Genomic DNA, 26,544 nt, shown 5'->3' with positions numbered 1-26,544 from the left:
AGCATTATGTGTTAGTCGAACAAAAGCTCTGTCTGGGGATACCAGCAGCGTTTCAGGGACTATAGCTTCACAGTGTAATGAACTCTGCCATTTGGCTTACGGTAGTATACCATGGTTCACAGAACGGGACCTGGGATACTGAAGATGCTCAATATTAATTACTTATTAATTATACTAGACAATATATCTAGTGTTATTGTTTATCATATAATTAAATGTTGTCTGCATTCTGGTTGATTTTGGGGAATTATGTTTGCTATGAGGCAAAATATTTGAGCCCCAACTATCTGTAAATATGTTTTTGACTTTCCAGTTGTTTTTGAGGCAAAAACCCAGTTTAAATGGCATGTAATAATTTGATGGCTTTAGCTGGCCTAACACACAAAATGAGCTACTTACAAAGCTACCAGCTTTACCTGGGACACAAATCCTGCTAAAAATACGGCTGAGAAGACCTGTGTTATCCATCTACACATAGATTTTCTACCTGGTAACAACTTTTCTCTGCCAGCTCTAGTGTTAGAGCTAGAGAAAAAGGTTAAAAACAGTACAGTCTGCTCAATAAGCCTGTGTGTTTAAAAGAAGTGTGACCTTCATGTAAAATCATATTGTCATTAAGAATCTATCTGCAGCTATGTAGACCTAACCCTGTTTCCCAGTCCTTCCCTCACTGTGAACTGAAAAACAAACTCTAATTCCTCCACTAGTCCTTGCTTTCATTCAAGGTTGGGGCCAGCTTAGCCATCTTTAGGTTTTCATTTCTTAGACAATTTTTCCTTCCTTTTTATATTCTTCCAACTGGCCTCTTGTCTCAGGCCATTCTATATTCTGTGTAATTTATTATGTTCTCTATGTCACCCATTGGTCAACGTTAGCCTTCTCATGCTACTAAGCCCTCATATAGGCATTCAGGAGACAGAAAAGGTCAGGAAGGTCATAGAAAGAAATGAGAAAGTCATTTCAGGTGTAGGTGTGCTTTTACCAAATATGTATATATTTTAAAGATAGGATAAGGAGAAAATATTTGATTTTTTCAGTCATTGCTAATTTTTTTCAGTCATTTCAGAATGTACTGGGTTTCCCTGGTGGCTCAGTGGGAAAGAACACTCCTGCCAAGTAGGAGATACAAGTTCAATCCTTGAGTCAGAAAGATCCCCTGAAGAAGAAATTAGCAACCCACTCCAGTATTCTTGCCTGGGCAATCCCATAAGCAGAGGAGCCTGGCAGGCTATGATCCATGGGGTTGCAGAAGAGTCAGACAAGACTCAGTGACTAAACAGCAACAAAGAATGTATTATATTTGTCCAAAGATAAAGTATAATATGTACTATACTGAAGTATAGTGTAGTATTATATACCGTATGAGCTACCACTGCTTCCCTGGTGGCTCAGACGGTAAAGAGTCTGCCTGCAATGTAGGAAACCCAGATTCGATCCCCTGGGTCAGGAAGATATCTTGGAGGAGGGCACGGCAGTCCACTAAAGTATTCTTGCCAGGAGAATCCCATGGACAGAGGAGCCCGGTGGGCTACAGTCCACAGGGACACAAAGAGCGAGACATGACTGAGCAACAAATACTACTCTACTATGTACAGTGTACTCTTTGTGCTTTGGGCAATGTTTCCATAAGAAAGAGTATATTAATAGCATTTGATCAACATCACTTTGACACATAAAATAGTTTCCCAACATGAAAAGATATTCTGCAATGTGAAGTTAAAGCATCAAGGATTTGCCACAGAATACCACAGAATATACATGCAGCCTGTTAAGGAGCAGCGGCTGTACTTTGCTGGAGCAGCTGTGAAGAGATACCCCACGTCCAAGGCAAGAGAAAGCCAAGTCAGACAGTAGGTGTTGCGAGAGGGCATTAGAAGGTAGACACACTGAAGCCATAATCACAGAAAACTAACCATTGGATCACATGGACCACAGCCTTGTCTAGCTCAATGAAACTAAGCCATGCCGTGTGGGGCCACCCAAGATGGACGGGTCATGGTGGAGAGGTCTGACAGAATGTGGTCCACTGGAGAACGGAATGGCAAACCACTTCAGTATTCTTGCCTTGAGAACCCCATGAACACTATGAAGACGTAAAATGATAAGATAATGAAAGAGGAAATCCCTAGGTCGGTAGGTGCCCAATATGCCACTGGAGATCAGTAGAGAAATGACTCCAGAAAGAATGAAAGTATGGAGCCAAAGCACAAACAATACCCAGTTTTGGATGTGACTGGTGATAGAAGTAAGATCCAATGCTGTAAAGAGCAATATTGCATAGGAACCTGGAAGGTTAGGTCCATGAATCAAGGTAAGTTGGAAGTGGTCAAATAGGAGATGGCAAGACTGAATGTCAACAATCTAGGAATCAGGAAACTAAAATGGACTGGAATAGGTGAGTTTAACTCAGATGACCATTATGTCTACTACTGTGGGCAGGAATCCCTTAGAAGAAATGGAGTAGCCATCATGGGCAACAAAGGACTTGAAATGCAGTACTTGGATGCAATCTCAAAAACAACAGAATGATCTCTGTTCGTTTCCAAGGCAAACCATTCAATATAACGGTAATCCAAGCCTATGCCCCAACCAATAACACTGAAGAAGGTGAAGTTGAACAGTTCTATGAAGACCTACAAGATCTTTTAGAACTAATACCCAAAAAGGATGTCCCTTTCATTATAGGGGACTAGAGTGCAAAAGTAGGAAGTCAAGAAACACCTGGAGTAACAGGCAAATTTGGCCTTGGAGTACGGAATGAAGCAGGGAAAAGGCTAATAGAGTTTTGCCAAGAGAATGCACTAGTCATAGCAAATACTCTCTTCCACACAACACAAGAGAAGGCTCTACACATGGACATCACCAGACGGTCAACACCGAAATCAGATTGATTATATTCTTTGCAGCCAAAGATGGAGAAGCTCTATACAATCAGCAAAAATAAGACTGGGAGCTGACTGTGGCTCAGATCATAAACTCCTTATTGCCAAATTCAGACTTAAATTGAAGAAAGTAGGGGAAACCACTAGATCATTCAGGTATGACCTAAATCAAATCCCTTATGACTATACAGTGGAAGTGAGAAATAGATTTAAGGGACTAGATCTGATAGATAGAGTGCCTGATGAACTATGGACGGAGCTTTGTGACATTGTATAGGAGACAGGGATTAAGACCATCCCCATGGAAAAGAAATGCAAAAATGTAAAATGGCTGTCTGAGGAGGCCTTACAAATAGCTATGAAAAGAAGAGAAGCTAAAAGCAAAGGAGAAAAGGAACAATATACCCATTTCAATGCAGAGTTTCAAAGAATAGCAAGGAGAGATAAGAAAGCCTTCCTCAGCGATCAATGCAAAGAAATAGAGGAAAACAACAAAATGGGAAAGACTACAGATCTCTTCAAGAAAATTAGAGATACCAAGGGAACAATTTCATGCAAAGATGGACACAATAAAGGACAGAAATGGTATGAACTTAATAGAAGCAGAAGATATTAAGAAGAGGTGGCAAGAATACACAGAAGAACTGCACAAAAAAGATCTTCATGACCCAGATAATCATGATGGTGTGATCACTCACCTAGAGCCAGACGTCCCGGAATGTGAAGTCAAGTGGGCCTTAGAAAGCATCACTACGAACAAAGCTAGTGGAGGTGATGAAATTCCAGTTGAACTATTTCAAATCCTGAAAGATGATGCTGTGAAAGTGTTGCACTCAATATGCCAGCAAATTTGGAAAACTCAGCAGTGGCCACAGGATTGGAAAAGGTCAGTTTTCATTCCAATCCCAAAGAAAGACAATGCCAAAGAATGCTCAAACTACTCCACAATTGCACTCATTTCACACGCTAGTAAAGTAATGCTCAAAATTCTCCAAGCCAGGCTTTAGCAATAAGTGAACCGTGAACTTCCAGATGTTCAAGCTGGTTTTAGCAAAGGCAGAGGAACCAGAGATCAAATTGCCAACATCCTCTTGATCATCGAAAAAGCAAGAGAGTTCCAGAAAAACATCTATTTCTGCTTTATTGACTATGCCAACGCCTTTGACTGTGTGGATCACAATAAACTGGAAAATTCTGAAAGAGATGGGAATACCAGACCACCTGACTTGCCTCTTGAGAAACCTGTATGCAGGTCAGAAAGCAACAGTTAGAACTGGACATGGACCAACAGACTGGTTCCAAATTGGAAAAGGAGTACGTCAAGGCTGTATATTGTCACCCTGCTTATTTAACTTATATGCAGAGTACATCATGAGAAATGCTGGGCTGGATGAAGCACAAACTGGAATCAAGATTGCCAGAGAAATATCAATAATCTCAGATATGCAGATGACACCACCCTTATGGCAGAAAGTGAAGAGGAACTACAAAGCCTCTTGATGAAAGTGAAAGAGAAGAGTGAAAAAGTTGGCTTAAAGCTCAACATTCAGAAAACTAAGATCATGGCATTTGGTCCCATCACTTCATGGGAATTAGATGGGGAAACAGTGGAAACAGGCTGATTTTATTTTTGGGGGCTCCAAAATCACTGCAGATGGTGACTGCAGTTGTGAAATTAAAATACGCTTATTCCTTGGAAGGAAAGTTATGACCAACCTAGACAGCATATTAAAAAGCAGAGACATTACTTTGCCAACAAAGGTTCATTTAGTCAAGGCTATGGTTTTCCCATTGGTCATGTATGGATATGAGAGTTGGACTGTGAAGAAAGCTGCAAGCCGAAGAATTGATGCTTTTGAACTGCGGTGTTAGAGAAGACTCTTGAGAGTTCCTTGGACTGCAAGGAGATCCAACCAGTCCATCCTAAAGGAGATCAGTCCTGGGTGTTCATTGGAAGGACTGATGCTGAAGCTGAAACTCCAACACTTTGGCCACCTGATGCGGAGAGCTAACTCATTGGAAAAGACCCTGATGCTGGGAGGGATTGTGCTCAGGAAGAGAAGGGGATGACAGAGGATGAGATGGCTGGATGGCACCACCGACTTGATGGACGTGAGTTTGAGTAAAGTCTGGGAGTTGGTGATGAACAGGGTGGCCTGGCATGCTGTTATTCGTGGGGTCCCAGAGTCGGACACGACTGAGCACCTGAACTGAACTGAACTAATCTCATTCACATTGTGCCACTATATACTCATTTCAGTGCAGTTCAGTCACTCAATTGTGTCCGACTCTTTGCAACCCCATGGACTGCAGCATGCCAGGCCTCCCTGTCCATCACCAACTCCCAGAGTTTACTCAAACTCACGTCCATTGAGTCAGTGATGCCATTCAACCATCTCATCCTCTGTCGTCCCGTTCTCCTCCTGCCTTCAGTCTTTGCCAGCATCGGGGTCTTTTCCAGTGAATCAGTTCTTCGCATCAGGTGGCCAAAGGATTGGAGTTTCAGCTTCAGCATCAGTCCTTCCAATGAATATTCAGGACTGATCTTCTTTAGGATGGACTGGTTGGATCTCCTTGCAGTCCAAGGGACTCTTGAGAGTCCTCTCCAACATCACAGTTCAAAATCAACCCTTTGACCCTTGGTCTTCTTTATAGTTCAACTCTCACATCCATACATGACTACTGGAAAAACCCTAGCTTTGACTAGATGGATCTTTGTTGGCAAAGTAATGTCTCTGCTTTTTAATATGCTGTCTAGGTTGGTCATAACTTTTCTTCCAAGGAGCAAGCGTCTTTTAATTTCACAGCTGTAGTCACCATCTACAGTGATTTTGGAGCCCCCCAAAATAAAGTCAGCCACTGTTTCCACTGTTTCCCCATCTATTTGCCATGAAGTGATGTGACCAGATGTCAAGATCTTAGTTTTCTGAATGTTGAGCTTTAAGCCAACTTTTTCCCTCTTCTCTTTCACTTTCATCAAGAGGCTCTTTAGTTCCTCTTCTCTTTCTACGGTAATATACTGCCACGATATACTGGGATATATTTATGTTAGGTCTTGTTCCTCAACATATTCATGTTATCAGTTATCCTTCAATATACATTTTTCTTCGTCTTTGATAATAGAATTTTCAGCAGACATCAGTTGCCCAAGATGCAAACTCTATTTCTCAGTGCTTATTGCTAGATGTGGCCATATAGCTAAGTTCTAGAACATGAAATATTAAAAATAAAGAAATGTGCTCTTTCTGGTTCGTGCCTTTACCGAGGAGTGTGGTCATTCCGGTACACTTCCCTCTTCTTACTAATCTGGATATGGATAAATGCTCAAGGTGGTAGACCAGTTGGATAAGAGGGTCTAAGTTTCAGAAAACATACCATTCCAAAATTACCTATACCCAATTATTATATATGTGTGAGAGAAAGATGTTGGGCAAGCCACTTTTACGCTGATTTTCTGTGAAAGCAGTCAGATCGATAGCATAAAAGATACTTTTGTTGCCTGTTGGAATGTGAGGCTTTTGTTCAAATGGGAAAATTGGATGTCAAAATTCAGATCATTTTTTTTATTATCTTTTGTAGTTTATTCTGCTTGGTAACATGGAATATGTCTTATGAAAGCTATTAAAATATTTTATATATTTATACAACTATTATAGCTATTCAAAAAATGGGGAACTATTTAAATAGTCTCTAGAGAAGACTGAATTTCGGACTCTCTTTAATTAGTAAACCACCATCAAGAACAAATATACTGGCTCTTAAAAAAAAAGTATAACCTCAAGTCTTTCCCTACATGTTTTCCATCTTCACATCCCATCTGGTTTGAAGAGACCACTTCTTAGACTGTCTTCCTCCCCCACATTTCTTTGGAACTTGTCTTTGGGAATTGCTCTTAACCAGCTGCCTTACCCCAAAGACCCACCCACAGCCTATAAGCACTGGTCACATGCCACATGACCTTCTTGGCTCATGTACTGATGTCTGCTCATGATCTATTTGGTTTTCCTTTGATTTCAGTGGCTTTGATTTAATGATATATTTCACCATATTGAAGGGAATTATTAGCTTAAAAGGTCAATATTTATCTATATTTATTACAAATGCAGTCACTCCAACTGAGACTTCTAATAAGTATGTCTGGCTATCTTTGATGGCCAGAAATATCACTGGAAAACAAGAAAAAATACATTACGCTGAACAACAAATGCCTGCCAATATTTATAGGTTTGAAGGAATTTATATCTAAATTACAGTGATAACTCTGGAGTAGTATTTCAGTGCATTCTGAGAACTACTCTTAGAAACTCTGTTTTTGTTTTCTTTCCAAGTCTTAGAACCTGATTATACTCCCTCCTGCAAGAAATTCATGTTCATAAATTCAATGACAGATTTGGTTCACTCATATGCCCATCAGATAATGAGCTGATTAAAGTTCTCTAAATTTTATTAGCTTATTCTGCTTTACCTTTCTAAGCTCTAATCTCAAAGCTGTCACCATGCTTGACAAATAGTTTAAAAGATACAGACAACTTAGCAGACTGCTTTCACAATCAGGCCCCTAAGACCTTAGACATGAAAATGTGCTCCATGTGTCTCTCCAGAGGCTTATCTGGAGATAAGTTTTAAACTAGTTAATACTAGAATTGAGTAGTTGATTGAAATTTTTGTTGATATTCTGAAAAAGTCTGTATTTTTGTCATAAAAGTAATAATAATAATAATAACTGTATAAATAAAGGGTCATCTTATGCCATGTAGAAGATGCTTCAAATAGTAACTGAACCCACATCTCCTGAGTCTCTTGTATTGGCAGGTGGATTGTTTACTACTGAGCCACCTAGGAAGACAGTCTAATATTAGGATCTAATATTATTTTGTTTTTGTATCTGTTCATTGTATGCATTTTGCCCAGAATACTATTACCTTTGGGTTTCCCTGGAGGCTCAGTTGTAAAGAATCCACCTGCAACAAAAGAGACCTGGGTTTGATCCCTGAATTGGGAAGATCTCCTGAAGAAGGGAACAGCTACCCACTCCAGTGTTCCGGTCAGGAGAATTCCATGGACTGTATAGTCCATGGAGTCTCAAAGAGTCAGACACAACTGAGTCACTTTCACGAACACCTTTTATAAAAAATATATAGGCCAAAAATGGAAAAATGCCCTGCCTCTAACCTTTTACTTCTGTTATCTCAAAGTAAATGTTGTCAACAATTTTGTGCCTATTTATCTAGAATTTTGCATATTCTTATTTAGGCATCTAGAGAGGGTCATAATTCATCTATATTTCTATCTATATCTGTGTCCACATATTTCATCTTATCAGACTGAGACACACTATAAATATTGGCCTGCCACTGTCTTTTTCTACACACACTATATCATCAGTACCATTCAGTTAGAGAACATGATGTCACTCCATCTTTTTCATGGCTGCATACCATTCCAAACTACAGATTAAACAATCATTATACACTAAACCATGATTATATATCCTTAACTGATGGGAATTTGTGTTGTGTCCTTTTTGTCAGTAACATACAATACAATGATGGACATATCTGTACTGTATTTATGCATTTGTTTTATTATTTCTTTTGGTAAAGTTCTAAAATGGCTAGTGGGCAACTTGAAGCTATTATAACATGCATTCAGAATCAAATAGAACAAAAATTCCTACACACTGATTCTAGAGGTTTCTTCTCTTGTAACCATACTTTTCCAGAGTAATTTCCAAACCTCAAATTTTGAATTTAATCTGTTTACTACAAAGCACCCCAAATGAGTTGTAGAGTCAAAATAAATACTCCTGCAGACAATGCCATAATACTTTAGAATGATGAAATGCTTAAAATAGAACATTTAAGTTAGAACTTGTAAATGAGATATAATTATGGCTCTCATAAGGCAACCATGCTATAGTGACACATCCAAGAGCAAATTCCTTCCTGCATTCTTAGAATTGATATAAGTGTCCAAGTGGTGAGCATATGTTTCTGGAATGTTTAATGTTCCTGTCGGCAGTTGGGCAGGGTCTGTCATATTTTAGGCGAACTATGTCATAGGTCAGTTAATACTTTCTTATGTCATTATTGCGTTCCCTCCAACAGATTTGATTGACTATATGGACATTTCTGAAAAAGCAACCTGAGCATTCCAATCATAACAACTTTATGCAATATTAACATTCTAATACAGTTTATGTAAGGAAGGAAGAGTTCGCCAGAAGCACAGAATGCTCTGTGGGCATGTATTAACAGTTTGAGCACATTGATCTTTGCTGTAAAGTTTTGACTTCACTTAAACTTACGACACATTACTGATCTAGTTTGTTAGCAAAACCACGTTTACAGTTTATGGAAACCAGATTTCCTCACCAAAAGGGAGCTGGAGTTTCTGCTTCTCATTGTTGATAGCTCCAGTTGTGCAGAACTGAGAAGTTTAGTTTTGTCTTAGGAAAGTTGGAATTATGGACTCATATTGTTTCAAGAAGGGCAAGGTTGCTGCCCTGAAATGTCCAATCTGCAGGTTGTTTTTTTTTTAAATGTCAATGGCATGTTAGATTTACAGAAGAAATGGTACTCGTATTTGCATCAAGATTATAGAATACTACATTGTGGGAAATCCTAAAGGTATGACAAACTTTAGTTAAGAGGTCTCTACCTAAAGCATGATCATGTAGTTTGTCTCCAATCCTTGTGTCTCTCACTTGCACACTTCTTAAGGGATCATGGTATCTATAGGATCAGTCAGAGGTGTCTCAGCATAAAATTTTATTTCAGTTATTGATCCTTTTGGTCAGAAGTTAACAGAAAGTTCATACAGCTATGGATAGCAAATATGCCAGGGTATCATTTAAAATAGCATTAGCATATTTTGGAGGAGGGGGTACTGTTGCCTTAGAATATGCAAAGGGTTCATTTAAAATATGTGACTTATACCATTTTTATTATAATAAAATATGTTTTCTAAAGGGGAAAGAGAAACAAACTGAAATATATAATTTTAATTTAAAGATATGATAATCTTTCAGAAAATTAGAGATTGTCCTTCAGATCTATGAGCTATCTGGTGACCATTTAATTCCAAAGAAAGTGAAATCAGTTCTGTCTTCAACACAATTCCAAAATAAAATGTTCAGGAAGCATTATAAATATTATTAGTGGAACAGGTTATCCTGTTTTAATTTTTACATATTTTGATGATTTTTCCAAGGTTCTCTTTAAGTCATACAGCTACACTACGGGGCAAAAGAAACATCGACATATCTTTTTAACCCTAGTAAAAATAATAAATGATGGAAACAAGGATATTTACAAAATTCCAAAAGCCAGATAATTGGTGCATGAGTCTTACCTTTCTTTTACGAAGTCTGACTTGGTTATCTGTGGGTTCCTGGGTGGCCAGAGTCTCCTTGAAGTGTAAACACTGCATGCCATCTCCTGAGTTGAACTTTGGAAGACTTTTGTTTTGATGTTCTGAGAAACCACTCGTCTCCAGGCCATTTTCAGTTGACATTCCACTAGGGCAGGAAGGAGGCTGCAGAAGGCAGCTTCCAGGATCTGGTTTTAATAATGGCAGTCCTCTGTCCATACGAGGAATAGCCAATAACTTATCTTGTACTGCACTGCAGGTGTTGCTTTCATGTTCATCTTTAGGGAAGTCAGGTTTCCTTCGATGCTGAGCAATTACAGCAGAATTAAGCAATTGCTTTTCTGGCACAGTATCTTTCACATTCAAAGAACTGCAAGCATTCATTTTGGACGGATCTTTTATTTCACTTAAGCTTATCTCCTTACAAAGCTCCAGGCTTTTACTCACCATGTCAACAGCTTTCCTGTCCCCTTTTTCCTCAACCAGCCCTAAATCAACTCCACCAGCCATTCCCCAGGAGTCACAAGAATCTTGGTTACTTTCCACAATGGGTAGTGTCTTTACTAAGGAGCCTGCTCCTTTGACGCTATGTTGGTCTGATGTTTCAGGTCCTTGAGTAGTTAGAATCTGTTTATCATCTGTGAGATACAGATCAGAATCGGTGTCCTCATCAGAAACATGCACGAGTGTTTCAGTGCTGGCCTCCAGAGAAAGAAACTGATCTTCACCTTCGTGGCTGTCATCTTCATCTACCTCCTTTGAAATGTGACCCATTGGCCTCCCAGGAATCTCTCTCAGCTCTGAGCCATGACAGCAGTCTGGGAGTGAAACACACCTCTCTTTGCGGTCCACATTTAGAATTGCATCTTTTTCCATACTTGCCTGCAAGCTGTCAGCTACTAGTCCATGATGACATGCTGTGTTACAATCATCAGAACTAAAAGGCTGTCCCATCCATTGGGTCACATGTTCTTCCCAGCTTCTCTTTCTGATAGCTACAGACATGTCATCGTAGTTTAACAACAGACAGAGAGATACATTCCGTATGAGACTAAAGGAGATGAAACTTGATGAAAGATTACTTCAAATTCACTGATTGATGAATAGAGAAAGTTTTGTCATTTCACCACCTATTAAAAAAATAAAATACATACATATAGTTCAGGATATAATTCTAAAGTCAAAATTTATCTTGGAAAAGAGAGTGCTTAAGCAATGCTATAAAAGATTAAATAAGAGATTTCTATAAAGCTTCCAATCAACAACCTTAATAGGGTTATTTCTTCAAGAAGCAGGCTAATATTAGAGGAAAATTTTACATTTAGTATCTCTGGTCAAAAATCATTGACAATACTTTTAAATGTAGCTGGACTGATTGACCTATTAATGAATAACCCAGTAACACTAGTGGTAAAGAACCTGCCTGTCAATGCAGGAGACAGAAGAGATGTGGGTTTGACCCCTGGGTTGGGAAGATCCCTGGAGGAAGAGATGGCAACACACTCCAGTATTCTTGCCTGGAGAATCCCAAGGACAGGGGAGCCTTGTGGGCTACAGTCCATGGGATCACAAAGAATCAGACATGACTGAGCAACTGAGCAGGAGCACGAGCATGTGTGTGTGCGTGTATAATTTAAAATTACACTAGGAAAATATCTGGACTGCTATACTTAATAATTCACCAGAAGCAACTAGTTGCTCTAGCTTACACGCTTCCCTGGTTAACTTTTGTGGAAACAAATTGCTACAGAAATCTATTGGTTGTTTGGTTTGAATTGCACCGAAGGTCACCAGGGAACTGCTCATGCAAAACCTGAGCTACAGGGGCAGCACGTGTAACATATTAGCATGTGAAAGAGCTAATATAGACCCCAAATCACCAGGACACATTTACTCCAGGGAGTGACTCCGAACGCTGAAGCTCCGGGGTAATCCAGTTTAGTTCATATTAACACATAATTCATGCTTAAGAAGGCATACCACATGCCATTTGCAATGCCTTAGGTTAAATGGGCTTCCCAGGTGGTTCAGATAGTAAAGTGTGTGCCTCAGTGAGGGAGACCCAGGTTCGATCCCTGGGTCAGGAAGATCCCCTGGAGAAGGAAATGGAAACCCACTCCAGTACTCTTGCCTGGAAAATTCCATGGGTGGAGGAGCCTGGTAGGCTCCAGTCCACGGGGTCGCAAAGAGTCGAACACAACTGAGCGACTTCACTTTCAAGTTAAATATATTTACATACATCCCTTTGCTACTATGACCAGTTTGCAAGCTAGTATTGTTAAAGCTTAGAGACGTTAAATGACTTGCTAAGGCTACATATCTTGGGATAAGCCTGGATTCAAAATAGACACCAGTTCTAAGAGCCAAAGAGGCAACAAACTTCATTGTCTCCATGTAATGAGATTCTACAGCCTCCGTTTCCCCCTAGACTTCTTTAATAGGTATAAAATCTAAACTCTTCAGGTAAGGATTCAGGTGAATCAAAAGAAGATGTGAGCACAGTAAAACAATTGAAACAGTTCTTTAGGAATTTCAGTTTGATTCTGTTTGGCTTCCAAGGAGTTTAGTTTGTATATTTCTGTTAGAATTTGGCCATAAAAATTTTAAGTAAACAAGAAAACCAGCCATAAGATAAGGTCAGGATGTAAACACATTCCAGATATCCATCCATCCTCTCTGCCTTGAATTATTCAAAGCCTTAGTTAAAGGCAACAAATTACACCAATGTAAACGCAAACGACTGAGCTGAGCAACTGAACTGAACTGAACTGAACTGAAACGCAACCTTATAAAAATGACTAATCCAAATGTGTCTATAATGAAACTTAATGACTGAACTGTAAAAGAAGAATCTCATTCAAGAGCAGACACTTCCAGTTTCTACGCCACATAAGAACGGTCAGCACATAACATGGACTGGCTTATTGATTTCAGTCATAAACAAGATTAACCGCGGTGCTGGTTTCGGGTCACTGCAGTCTATTGAAAAGGAGTCTGACTGCCCACCAAAAATTTCAAGCTATTCTGACTAAGCACATGCCAGAAAGGTAAATATTCTCATCCTGTAAAGACCAGGAATGTACTAGAATTCTGGTACCCCAGACTGACCAAATATCATTCTGGATGCTATTTGGTTTCCTTAGAGGTCTGTGTGTATCTTTTTGAAAATGGCCAGTGTTCACATTTTCCATGTTGGCATTCATTTTGCATTCAAAAGAAAAATATAAAGTCCCTGAATTCCATGCATAAGTCATTATTGTGTGGGAGGCTACGGAAAGTGGAAAAAACGCATAGATGCAGGCCAGAAAATTTCTGCTTTCATGGGCAAATTTGGGTTGTAATAGGGCGGTTCTGTTTTAGATGCTTTCTTTTCTTTATTTTTATCCAGCGTAGAAAGAGCAGGCTAACTTAAGAAATGCCAAGTGGTATTACTGTGTCATTCCTAAGCCACATTTACATTTAAGTTGAGGCTGACTTCTGGTTTTATTTGTTTGGTGAAGAAGGTGAAAGAGTTTTATTAACCCCTTGGGGAACAGATTACATAGAAATTTTGCCTTTAAGTCCTTACCATATTAGTTAACTTATTGCACTCAACTTTGGCAAGTATTTTTATAACATCAAAGGAAGACAGTTAAACAGTTCTGAGGCAATCTAGATGCAAAAAGAGACTGTAAATTAGACAGATTCCTACAGTATTAACTCCTTCTGTCCTAATTTCTTATCTAGGTTCTTTGGACATTTCCAATATCATTCCTGTGAATTTGTAGTATCTTCGTCTCAAAGACATAGAATTTTCTAACTTTCAATATGACCATCACCACTATAGTGTGGATGTTCATTCCAAATCCTGTGGTCTGATAAGATTTCTTTTTTAAAATTATCTCAACAAGCTTTCTTATTCACACTTCTTAATTAAACTCTGATTTGTAAGATTTATAGTTAAAAATCTGTCTTCAGGATCTAAAGGCCAAAAACAGCATTAATTAAAATATGATTATTATTGTCTGGGCTGCCCAGAGGGTGCCAAGGATAAAGAATCTGACTGCCAATGCAGGAGACGCAAGGGACGCGGGTTCTATTGCTGGGTTGGGAAGATCCACTGGAATAGGAAAATGGCAACCCACTCCAGTATTCTTGCCTGAAAAATTCCAATTCCATGGACAGAGGAGCCTGGCAGGCTACAGTCCATGGGGTCACAGTCAGACACGACTGAGTGACTGAGAACATTATTGTTCATCAAACATGAGCACCCTGGACTCATTTTCTAAGTCTTCTGAATTGACTCGAATTTGTCCTGTAAGTTTCAGAAGTCTTCATAAAAGACCTAAGTTTCCCTTCGAGCCTTCTCACCAGACTGCCTTATTCAAAATTACATTTCTAACTACTGATGACTTACTTTGCAAACTTCTATTACCAGTTTTTAAAATAATCGTTATTATGCACTTTCATTCAGAATGAGCTCAGCTGCTCGGGGCTTGGATGAGGGATCTGGAAAAGTATAAGTCATTCTAGGGTGTTGATTTTATGAAGTGAATTTCCATGGGGATTTTTCACTTCTTAAATGTATATGTTCAAACACCACTGTATTAATGTAACAAGAAGCCCTATGTACCTCTAATTATGTAATGATTCTGGAAAATATTTGTGAAATGTCCACATTTGCTTTTTGTGATGTTAGGGCATAGGATGTTTGGACACAGTGATTTAAAATGTATTATGTGGGCTCATTTTGTAACACTTACCACCCTTTGGCATAAACATTTTATAGTATACAGTCTGTATTTTAAAATGATCAAAGTTGAACATAGTACTAAAAAACAATGGAAAATACTCTAGTTTGAGAATCCCTGGCTTATTTCTGACATCAGGTTATAATGCTGTCTTTTGCAGCTGCTCCTGAAATGAACACACATTTTGTATTTTGACCTGGCAGTGGTCCTGAGGAAGAAGAACCCAGTGGGAATCACTACTGCTGACACTACAGCCTGGGAGAACTCGGTGCAAATGAAGTACCTGTGGCTGAAATCAAGTGGGTGGTACCTTAGAACTGACAGCAACACTGCCTGATCATAGTCATTTATTCAATAAGTGTTCATTTAGGACTGAACAGGCTACAGAAGGCTTCCCAGGTGGCTCAGTGGTAAAGAACCCGCCTACAAATGCAGGAGATGCAAGAGACCAGGGTTTGATCCCTGGATTGAGATGATCTCCTGCAGTAGGAAATGGCAACCCACTCCAGTGTTTTTGCCTGGGAAATCCCATGGACAGAGGAGCCTGGTGGGCTATAGTCCATGGGGTCACAAAGAGTCAGACACAACTGAGTGACTGAGCATGCACGCCTGGGCTGCAGACAGTCTGCTAAACATTGGGAACATAAACCTAAATATATATTAATTTGTTTTGTCCTTTCAGAGCACAGATGACATATATAGATATACATACACATATATAAATAAATACACACACAGGCACACACACATGATTGACTCCTGGGTTGTTTTTAGACACCTTCACACAGATGCTGAATATTAACAGAAGGGAAAATAAAGGCATAATAGTACTGCTGGTTTCTCTGTATTTTCCTACTTTCTTATAGATGGCTTGGCTGGAATTACTTCTGGTTTTTCTTTATGTCTTTCTTCTTAATTACTCATCCTGTATTAAATTCTAGGTCATGTTTTTCTCCTACTACTGTTATAACGTATATGTGCATATGTTTGTGTGCATGTGTGTGTGCGTAATAGCTACCACATAGTATGTATTCAGTCACTGGAAGAAGGAAGGAATATTATAAGGGAAATGATCTCCTTTTAATCAGAAGTAAGTTAAACTCCTTCCCTGATGGCTCAGTGGGTAAAGAATCCACCTGCAATGCAGAACACACAGGAGACCCGGGTTTGATCCCTTGGTCGGAAAGGCTCCCCAGGGTAGGAAATGGCAACCCACTCCAGTATTCTTGCCTGGGAAATCCCATGGTCAGAGAAGCCTGACGGACTACAGTCCATTGGGGTGACAAAGTGTTGGACACAACTGAGCAACTATGCACACATACACAGATTAAATTCCCAACATGAACTCTTGCAAGAATAGAGAATGCTCCTGAACCAAGAGAAGAACATTTCTACTGATACAATGGCCTGTGCTGTTACTAATATAAGGGTCAAGTTGGTGATATGGAGAGATGGGGAATCTGAGCATCCTATAATGATTTGACTTCTTAATGGATCTTGGCCTGCACTTGGGGAGTCACCTTTGCATATCATCATGCCACCCAAACACTTATTGAATTGAATTAGACAATCAGAACAGGATCAACAACAGTCAAACAGACACAGGTCTTCAAATGTGTGCTCACGAATGGCAAAGTAAATCTTCCTGACAGTGAGCATGGGTGGAGGTCGAAATGGAATTCATTTTCTTGATGGAGCTGTCAAAGAACAAAACATCTAGCAAACTAAATTGTAGCACATCTGGGCACCTTCCACTGCCCCCAACTCAATGATAACATGAGAAGAGTGCTTTAACATGCAAAGCTGGTGTCACATATTCAGGAGTCTTAGGATCAGCAAGAAAGCCTGGGACAGATATGGTTATTCTTAATCCCTGTATGTAAATGCACGATGAACAAATAGCCAAAAAAAAAAAAAAAATCACATATTTTAAAAAAGCATTTCTATGAGTCTAGTCAGGGTAGCCAACTTTTAATAAAACACAATTAGCACTTATTCTTTAAAATATTCAGGCTTTCTAATCCAAATTAGACAGGGTTAGAATTAGGCTTAAGGAGAGAGAAACCTCCTCCTTTCCTTAAGTCTAATGTTTTTGCATAACATGATGCAAAAATCTCTTGCTATACGATTGCACGCAGATTTCCTTTTTTAAGTAGCAAAGTGTGTCTCATTCCTTCACAAAGTCATTATTCATCCATCTACTTTTACATACTGTGTCAAATGTTGGAATTTACTCATTATCCCTCATTAGCTGTCTGTGGAAAAAACAAACTCCTATTAAAATTCTTTATTGATAAATTACTTAATGGAGCTTAAAATATTATATCTGAAAAAGCTTCTATGTCTTTAGGCTGCCTGGAAATTATAAGCAGCCTTTTAAATTATAGGATAAACCACCTACAATGAACTAAGTCAATGGAGTAAGTACTACATCACTTTTTCCAGCAGACACATCTAAGCTTCCATCATTTTTGATCTTAAGAAAAAGAATGAAGAAATAGGTACCCAATTAAAAATTTTTTTTAATGTTTACCTACTTTCATGTATATATTAGTTTTACTGAGCTTTGTAAGTTTTTTCTCCTTCTTAGCTCTCAGAGTCAAATATGTTCCAGAAAGCAAGTACATTTGAAAATTAACAGGGTCAATCCACTAGAAGTCAGCTCATCAGAAAAGAGAAAGCTGTTACAAAATTGCAAATTATTATTTCTGAGTTGTCCTATTTTTACCTCCAGCTTCCTCCTATATGATGTAGCCGTGTGTGTGTGTGTGTGTGTGTGTGTGTGTGTGTGTGTGTGTGTGTGTGTGTGTGTGTGTGTGTGTGTGTAGTCACTCAATCCGATTCTCTGTGACCCCATGGACTGTAGCCCGCCAGGCTCCTCTATTCCTGGTAGTTTCCAATTCCCTTGAAGGGAGGAGCTCAGATACTGGCAGTGTCTGACTTATTACCACTTTATAGCTCAAGTCCACCAGGTTTGCATATTCCCAGAACATTTTCTTAAGTAACCACGTGTAATGTGACTACATCTTTTAAAATGTCATGATGTTTGCCTGATATCACTAAAAGTTTTATGGAGATAATTGGTTTCCAAGAGATCCCAGAATTAACACAGTCTTGGGGTATAATATTATATCACGGATGCAGTAATTTCTAGATATCTATATTTCCTTTGGGATTCCATGTTTTATTTTTTTATGTACATAGTCTTCTCAATAAGTGTTCCATTTCGTGCAGATCCCTTTGAGCATCTAGAACTACATTGTAGCTTGGGTATTTCTGCAAATAAATTCATTAATGAATGATAAATTATTTGGCATTTTGACTTCATATCTTTTCTGCAAACTCCCTTAAAACCAAAGAAAAGTATTGCTTTTGCTCTGAAATTGTTTCACTTGAAATTTCCGAGGCAACAGGAAACAGCTTAAAATTAAATTTTATATCGAATGTTTCATTGTCTTTTTTTATGGCAAAGCAATATGACTAAAATGTGGTTTCTCCCTTTTTCTAAAATGATACTTCTATTCCACAACAGACATGAATTATAATGCTTTATCATCAGCATAGTGAGATGTGGCTTTGCTTTAAGTGGTCACTTTCTATTTTTAGCTTTGCTATCATTTCTAAGAACACTCCAACAGTAGACATAGTAATCACTAAATATAAATAAGAGATAGGGCTATAGCAACACAGGTGCTCAAACAGCTCGGTGACAACATGATACTGAGATTTCAGCCATTTGATAAGTACAACTTTCACTGAAATCAGGAACATGAAATCATTTGAGAACTTAGTTACTTCTGTTAGGTTGGTATCCTATCAGGGATTGATACCTCTGATATCAACTTTTGTCCCCTGCGGTAGGGGTGATTTAGTTGTGTCCACCTCTTTGCGACCCCATGGACTGTAGCCTGCCAGGCTCCTCTGTCTATGGGATTTTCCAGGCAAGAATATGGATGTGGGTTGCCATTTCCTTCTCCAGATGATCTTTCCAGCTGAGGGATTGAACCCATGCATCCTACATTGCAGATGGATTCTTTTACTGCTGAGCCACCAGGGGGTATCCTCCTGTATTTAATATCTATAATTCTCAGCTTATTTTTTCATCTGCTTATGTATATTTGAGATTGTTTTTACTACCAACTGTCCCAAATACCCAAGAAATAGTTGGTGCATTAGAAATTTTCAATGATCATGGTAATAGTAATTGCAAAAAAGGCTTCCTGTTATTAAGCATTTACTGTGGATCAGGCCCTGTATTTGGTGTTGCCCTTACACTGTCCCCTTTAGTAATAATATTCATAAGTAATAAGTACTCATTGTAGTGGGTACTGCTGTTATCCTATCTTATACAGAGACATTTTGGCAGGACTAAGTAATAGGTCAATGTCCAACACCTATTGGTGGCTAGTGTTTATTATCTCTATTTTTTGTGAGGGCAAGATGTCTGTTAAAGAATCTTTTTCTTTTTCTGGTGATTTGCATTTATTACTTAGGTTCTGTCTTCCCCAGTTTTCTCACTTCAAGAATAGGAATAATGAAAATCATTGACAGAAATAATAATATTGTGCTATAATAATACTGATGAGCTGATAATACATGTAAAGCACTTAATCCATGGCATAGTGTAATAATTCACTAGATACTAGAAGATGATGATGATGATGAAGATGGTGACAGCAATAATTCCTTTATTTTGACAGATCTTAGCTGCAGAATCCATGACTGAGGAGGAACTGGAACTATCCCTTGTATGCCTGTGTTATTTCAATACAGATGAGTGATATGACCACAGAGTGAAACGCCATGATTCTTTCTTTCTTGATTCATTTGACCTCTGCTTTTTTAAAAAAAAAAACAACAACACAGAAATCTGTTTGTTATACTGTATGCGACCCAATTGGCACATACAATGTCTCATCTGATGCTCAAAATGACCTGGTGATATAAATATTTACAGTATCTTCCAGATTTTACCAATAAAAAGCAGATGCTCAAAGTAGATATGGGGCATGCTTGAAACCACAGAGCAGATTTCAAATGGCAAAGATGCAAGACTGAGCCCATTTTCTGTCCCTTCCCAGAGCTTTCCAGTACACCACCCCATTTAAATTGTGGAAAATTCACCAGTGCTCTGCTCTCACTGGCCTCATGTAACTTTTAACTTTGAACTATTTTTGGATGCTCACGCTTCCCTCTGGTTCTTAATGAACTTGTAATGTCATCTTATGAGAGTGTTGTTAACCTCTGGCCTCAGGCTCTGATGACTCTTGCCAACCTCTTATTTCCCTTCCTCTTTAAAAATTATTATTCAGTCATTACAGGATGTCTGGAAAACTTAAAAAAAAAAAAAGTCTCACAACACCCACTCTTCAACATTGGTTTTTCTTTCCTTTATTTCTTCTTTCCCTCCTATTTACTTCACAAACATTTACTTAAAAAAAAACAGGTATTGACAGTACCTGACACGCTAGATATTTTGCCAAGTGCTGGGAATAAAAAGCAACACTTACTGAATTTCTGATCTTGCTTTCTGCTCTTCCTACTTTCTTACTATCTCATTTCTACTAATGAACTGATTCCCTCTGGATTATCTGAACTGTACTAAACCATTCTGTTATTTCAGTCCAATAAGACAACCTTTTCATACATAGAGGTCTTCCCTTGTGGCTCAGCTGGTAAAGAATCCACCTGCAAGACCTGGGTTCCATCCCTGGGTTGGGAAGATCCCCTGGAGAAGAAAAAGGCTACCCAGTCCAGTATTCTGGCCTGGAGAATTCCATGGACTATATAGTCCATGGGGTTGCAAAGAGTCGGACACAACTGAGTGACTTCCACTTCACTTTCATACATACAAGCAGTTGCAACTGCTTTTTTCAATCCTCTATCTTCTTTCATGAACAAGTTCACATGCATGCTGTTTACACTGCCTTTTGTGTTTTTTTTTAAACAAAGGAATTCCTATTTAATATTTTCAAGTTCACTTATTATACTTTTAATACACTAAATCAAAATAAATAATCTCTTTTAAACTAGGTCTCAAGGTCCACACTTCACCTTTATTCTGATTAACTCCCTCAAGAACTAAGCCCATCTATTTCTCAAAACTCTATGAGCTGACTAGTAGTTTAGTGTCAAATGAGGATGGCAGAAGTACATGCTGTATTTTCGTATCCACACCAAAGACAATCTGAATTTGGGCTTCTCTATAAACCTGTTTGACTTACATTGTGCAAATAAGGGCCTTATTGTTCACTTGGAAGAAGAAGGCACAATATTTATGCTATTTTCTTAAAATCTGGAGGAATTTTCCCTCATTCTCTTTAAATTCCGATGTAAAATCCTTAACATTTATTCCAATAATAACTGATCCGAATCTAACTCATCACTCATTTGGAACTTTGCTGTACTGTAATGATATCTACGGAGAGAATTCTCATTGTAAGATGATATTGATGGCAATTCATTCATTCTTTAAAAAGAAAATCAATGAAAGAGTGGCCCAGTGGCTAAGACTCTGCACTCCCAATGCATGGGGGCCTGGGTTCAATACCCGGTCATGGAACTAGATCCCACATGCCTCAACTAAGAGCTCGCATGCACAATGAAGACTCAGTACAGTAAAAACAAAAGAAAACCAAAAAGACATTTTAAATGTCCCAGTTTAGAGTTGTTTTAATCCTATAAGACTCTTTCTCTGTAAGGAAGATTAAACCATGCCTAAAGCATTTGTGGGCCTCAGCGGTCAAGAACTCACCTGCCAATGCAGGAGACGCAGGTTCAATCTCTGGGTCAGGAAGATCCCCTAGAGAAGAGAATGGCAACACACTCCAGTATTCTTGCCTGGAGAATCCCATGGACAGAGGAGCCTGGCAGGCTTCAGGTAGACTCAGTAAGTCTACCCCACGGTCCCCAAGAGTCAGACCCGACTTGCTGACTGAACAAAAACAAAGTGCTTGTTGCAGGCGTAGGTTTGGGTAGGGGCTTCCCAGGTGGCAACTAGCGGTAAAGAACCCGCCTCCCAATGCAGGAGACATGAGAGAAGCAGGCTCAATCCCTGGGTCGGGAAGACCCACCAGAGGAGGGCACAGTCCCCCACTCCAGTATCCTTGCCTGGAGAATCCCATGGACAGAGGAGCCTGGCGGGCTGCGGTCCATAGGGTTGCAAAGAGTCGGACATGACTGAAGGGACTTAGCATGCACGTATGGTATGGGCAGACTTGGATAGGGCCAGAAAAATTCTCTTTTTTATTATTATGTACTCAAGAAAAAATAAATAAAATGACGTACTACTCTCTTTTACTAAGCCCTTTGGTAATCATGCAATCAGTTATATGGGCTATTGCTTTACAGTGTTTATTCCTCATTCCAATCATGTAGAGTGTGGAGACATTGGAAGTGTTGAATAGCTTATCTTTTAAGTGGTAATAACATCAGGAAATCCAATCTGGTTCATAAAAGTGGGGGGAAAAGGGTCATGACTCACATTTTCTCTAACAACATGGGATGTACTAGAAATGAAACATATTCGTTTTATTAGAAAGGCTCTTGCCATGGAAAGTGCAGTGTTTCAGCATGAATAGCAACATATACTGTCATATATGAGGAATGGTACAGATGAAACAGCCAACTCCTCCATTTAACACTACACTGGTCAGCAATTTATTTATATACCGTAACAAATTCTGCATTCTACAATTAAAGGACTTTGTAGAAGGCTCAGAGCAGATATATGAACCAATTAAAGGACTAAAAATAAGCTGTTGAAGGCATGATGAAAATAAGTGGGTTTATTTGACCTCAAAATGTACACATATTTTCACATGTCCATTTAGCCTTTTCACATTTCCACTGAGGTAAAAATGCATAGAACTGGCAACAGGCTACAGCAGTGGAGATTTAGGTTATTTAAATAAAAACATGTCTGGGTATGTAAGATTCTTAAACTGATTCCAAAGGGGGGCAGTAAAATCTTTCCTGAACGTCACTGATTGGGTTGGGTTATAATGATACCATTTAGATACAAGGATATGAATCAGACAACCTCCTTTCTAACTCTATGTTTTTAAGAAACATCAGTTTAAAATTAATATAATTATTAGCATATGGATTGATTTCCTGGGCATAAACATGAAATGTAACAAAACAGTCACAAACAAGTTACTCCTTTAAAGTGTTTGTTGAAGGTAGAAGAAAACTTATGCATTTGAGGAAATTTCATTACTTAGTAAATTTGATTATTTTTTAAAACCATGAATTTTCTTTTCCCCCACGCTGTAATACTAGTGGCAGCTGTAAGCCTTTTTTTTTTTTTTAAAGAAGCATTTCAATTTTCTGTTTAAAGGTAGCCTTCTACCGGATATGGATATGTTCACACCCTATTATGCATAATTATTATTTGGGAGCAAGGTGATGTGATATAAAGTTATCTGAATTATGACACAGGGTATGGTGGTTCCAATGTCATCTCTTCTACTAACTAGCAGTGTGACCTTGGACAGGTCATTTTTGAATGTCATACTTCAGCTTCTTTTTTGGCACCTTTAAGACAGTGTTAGAAGAGGTGACCTCTCATATTTTTTTCCTTCCTTAAAATTCTATTGAAGAATTTTATTAAATTATAATTTAGAAAAGTCAATATTTTATTTTTAGCATATTAAAAAGATTCTTTTTATCACTTTTGAGTCTTAACATGACTTAAATTGTTAGTGAATAGTAAGAATTTGTCAACACAAGTTATTCTAGCATAAAATTTAAGCATGATTAGCTAATACAGCAAATGGTCACCTTATACCATGACAAAGTTTATGATGAAAACTTTGACTTCATATGATCCAACTGTCAAACAGCTTTCATGTTTCATTTAGGATATTTTGTGTTCATCTAAGAAATTTGGAAATATGCATGGCTATTTGTTTCTTTCACATATCTTTCCATATTATTTCTATAAAATAATGGTTTTCATTCTAAATATTCAGAAGTATAAATATAACACTATGTTATCTATTAAAACTCTCTGCTATTTCAGTCATTACTAAATTTCTTTCCTTACACTGCACATGTAAACATAACTTAAAAACACTACAGTCCAGTGGAAATGTAATTTTATGATTACATGAATTGTCTACACAGATCAACTTTTCATATGATTCTAATGATTTCCAACAACCTTAAAATGGTAATAATGAATGTCATTGTCATTGAGATTTACTTTAATCAAAAATATTCACACAGAATTTGAGCAGTGAATAGTTAATTCAGGAAAGTTAACACATATCTTAAATCTAATTCTGATATTAAAATTTTTAAAAATCAGAGTAAATTCTATTTAGGATAGAAATAAGTTGTAAACTTTCATGTGTTTACTTTTTTGAAAAATAAATAAACCATTTATTAACAAGCTGTATGTTAGCAGTTTGACCTGTAGTTGAAACTGGGTGGGGACATACTGAAGAATCCAACCTTCATATTTTAAACGAGACACAAACTTTTCTTTGAAAAAATGCATTATTAAGAAATAAAGTCATCTACTCTTCTGTTGGCAAAAGACGGGGAAAGAAAAAAAATCATTTACACCTCACACTTAATGTGTGACAATAATGTATTTGTTTCACATAAGTCATATAATAGGGAAACTGGTCTTCAGGCTCTAGTCATAAATAAGTTAAGGATGAAAAGGACTTGAAAATAAGATCTTACTTTACGGAGAAAAAGAGTGAAGTCTCCCTGGAGCCTACTTCCGAATTGACATTCTGCTAAAACAGTTTGACCCACAGTTTTCTACTTACTAAACATTTTCCACTTCTGACTTCGTGGCTCAGCTCTAAGACCCAGGAAATCACCACTCCGTGCAAGATGCTAACACGTCTCTCAATCTTTCTGCCTCTCTGCAGATTGCCTCAAAGCGGAGAGAGAGATAGTCCACAGCGTCTTACCTCGACGAGGAGGAGCTGAAACGCCGAGGCATGACATGCTTCAACACTCAGCCTAGGAGAGGAGTCCGTCTCCGTTACTTTCTCCAAAATATAAGTTCACATTTCGTGGTTGAGATCATGGCTCTATTCTAAGCGGTTCTGCGCAGTGTGTGATTCTAACAAAAACAGCCTCCGCAGCTGGAGGGAGCCTTAGCCGAAGCCGGAGTCTGTCAAGGCGTTCCTAGTGACTTCTGTCTAGTAAATTCAGACTGATGTTTTGCAAAAGGGGCCTCCACAACCAGGCCCAGATTGCCTGCGAAGCATTTCCTGCCTCTGAGTGGTGTGCGTGTGAGAAAGACTGAGCCGAGCCGGGAGGAGGGGAGGGGGAGCCCTGAGGCCGGCGATTTAGGAGTTCTGATTTTACACAGAACTGAAGTGAGTTTGTCAAAACCCTTGAGGTGATTAGTTGGAGAGTCATAAAGCCGTAAAGCCTTTTTCTATCCCACACTGCTTATGGGGGAAAAAGGATAGAAAACCTAGTTCTTTCCTTTCTCTGCAACTTTTCCACGGTATTCAGTGTATACACACAATGTAATCAAAATACCTTTGCAGGACTCCTTTCAAAAGATCTTTTAAGGGAGCAAGATGCAGTTAGAGTTTTAATACCGTAATTCTTCTAAATTTGAAAACCTTTTGACCGCTCCTTCATTTAAAATGCTGCAGCCAGATCACACACCGTACCTGAGATCTGTTAAGTGAGATCCTAGGAATCCAGCAAACAGAACGTTTTCTTCAAGATCTCTGATCCCAAGAATCCTTCCCGGAAATAAAGTAGTTTGTGTCAGGGCCCAGGCAGCCTTACTTCTGGCCAGAATCCTCCAGTCACACACATCTAGTGCTGGAAAAGCAGAAGACAGACTCCATCTTGATCCTATTACAGTCTTGCTGACATTAACCACTTGCAACTGCTTCCATCCCGCAGAACACAGTCTGGGACTCACATCTCTCAAGCAGCTCACAATATCTGTATCCTTCCTCCGACACAAATGTTGTGAACTATCGTCTGTTTATCTTTTCTGCTTTCTTATGCCTCCACTGGATGACTTCCTCCTAGCTGCTCTAGGCTGGGAACTTGGACTACCATTTGGTTTTGATTAAAACCAGACAGCCAACTCTGGAGAATGTAGGGAATAAGCTAATGGAAACTGCAAGTATGGCTTTAATTAGTGCATCAATTAATAATAGAGGTTCGCTCCTCTTATAATAAGATGACACAAATTTCAAGGCAGAGGAAGCGCAAGTCGTTTTAGGAAAAAGTTGCACCAATTCTTCCTTTATGACCCAGAATTCTCTTTGGGGAAAGTGGAAGGAAAGAAGAGTGATGTGGCCTTGGGATATCCAGGTTGTACAGAGGCCGGTGCAGCATGCTGGTTGTTTATACCAGAGAAACAGGAAACAGCATCTCTGAGTTTAATTATCTTGCTTGGTTGAAACTTCAGTAATGCCTCCCTTCTACTTTATTTACAATCAATGGATTCTCTTGCTGTTTATGACATAGGTATTTCTTTCAGGGATTAATGATCAGATTAACATGATCATTGGGTCTACATGGGGCTTGCAATTACCCAGAGATTTCCAGTAACGAGGGGA

General features: G+C 38.7%; 1 protein-coding gene across 4 annotated transcripts in view; it reads right to left on the bottom strand.

The window, feature by feature from the left end:
- DLC1 (DLC1 Rho GTPase activating protein) overlaps window positions 1-25,867 on the bottom strand; it is a 413,805-nt gene extending 387,938 nt beyond the window's left edge. For 2 of the 4 annotated variants that reach the window (XM_065947635.1, XM_065947634.1), the window contains exons 1-2: window positions 24,916-25,207; window positions 10,236-11,383 (exon numbers count right to left, since the gene is read on the bottom strand). In XM_065947635.1, coding sequence (XP_065803707.1) covers window positions 10,236-11,258 — 1,023 coding nt within the window. In that variant the 5' untranslated portion in view covers window positions 11,259-11,383; window positions 24,916-25,207. Of the gene's footprint in view, window positions 1-10,235; window positions 11,384-24,915; window positions 25,208-25,635 lie in introns of those variants that run through there. The other 2 variants (XM_065947630.1, XM_065947629.1) reach the window with 2 other exon arrangements.
- Window positions 25,868-26,544: the final 677 nt, after the last annotated feature.

This window comes from Muntiacus reevesi, chromosome 10, assembly GCF_963930625.1.
Source record: "Muntiacus reevesi chromosome 10, mMunRee1.1, whole genome shotgun sequence".
Taxonomy (NCBI): Eukaryota; Metazoa; Chordata; class Mammalia; order Artiodactyla; family Cervidae; genus Muntiacus; species Muntiacus reevesi.
This window is presented reverse-complemented; position numbering and strand designations above follow the sequence as displayed.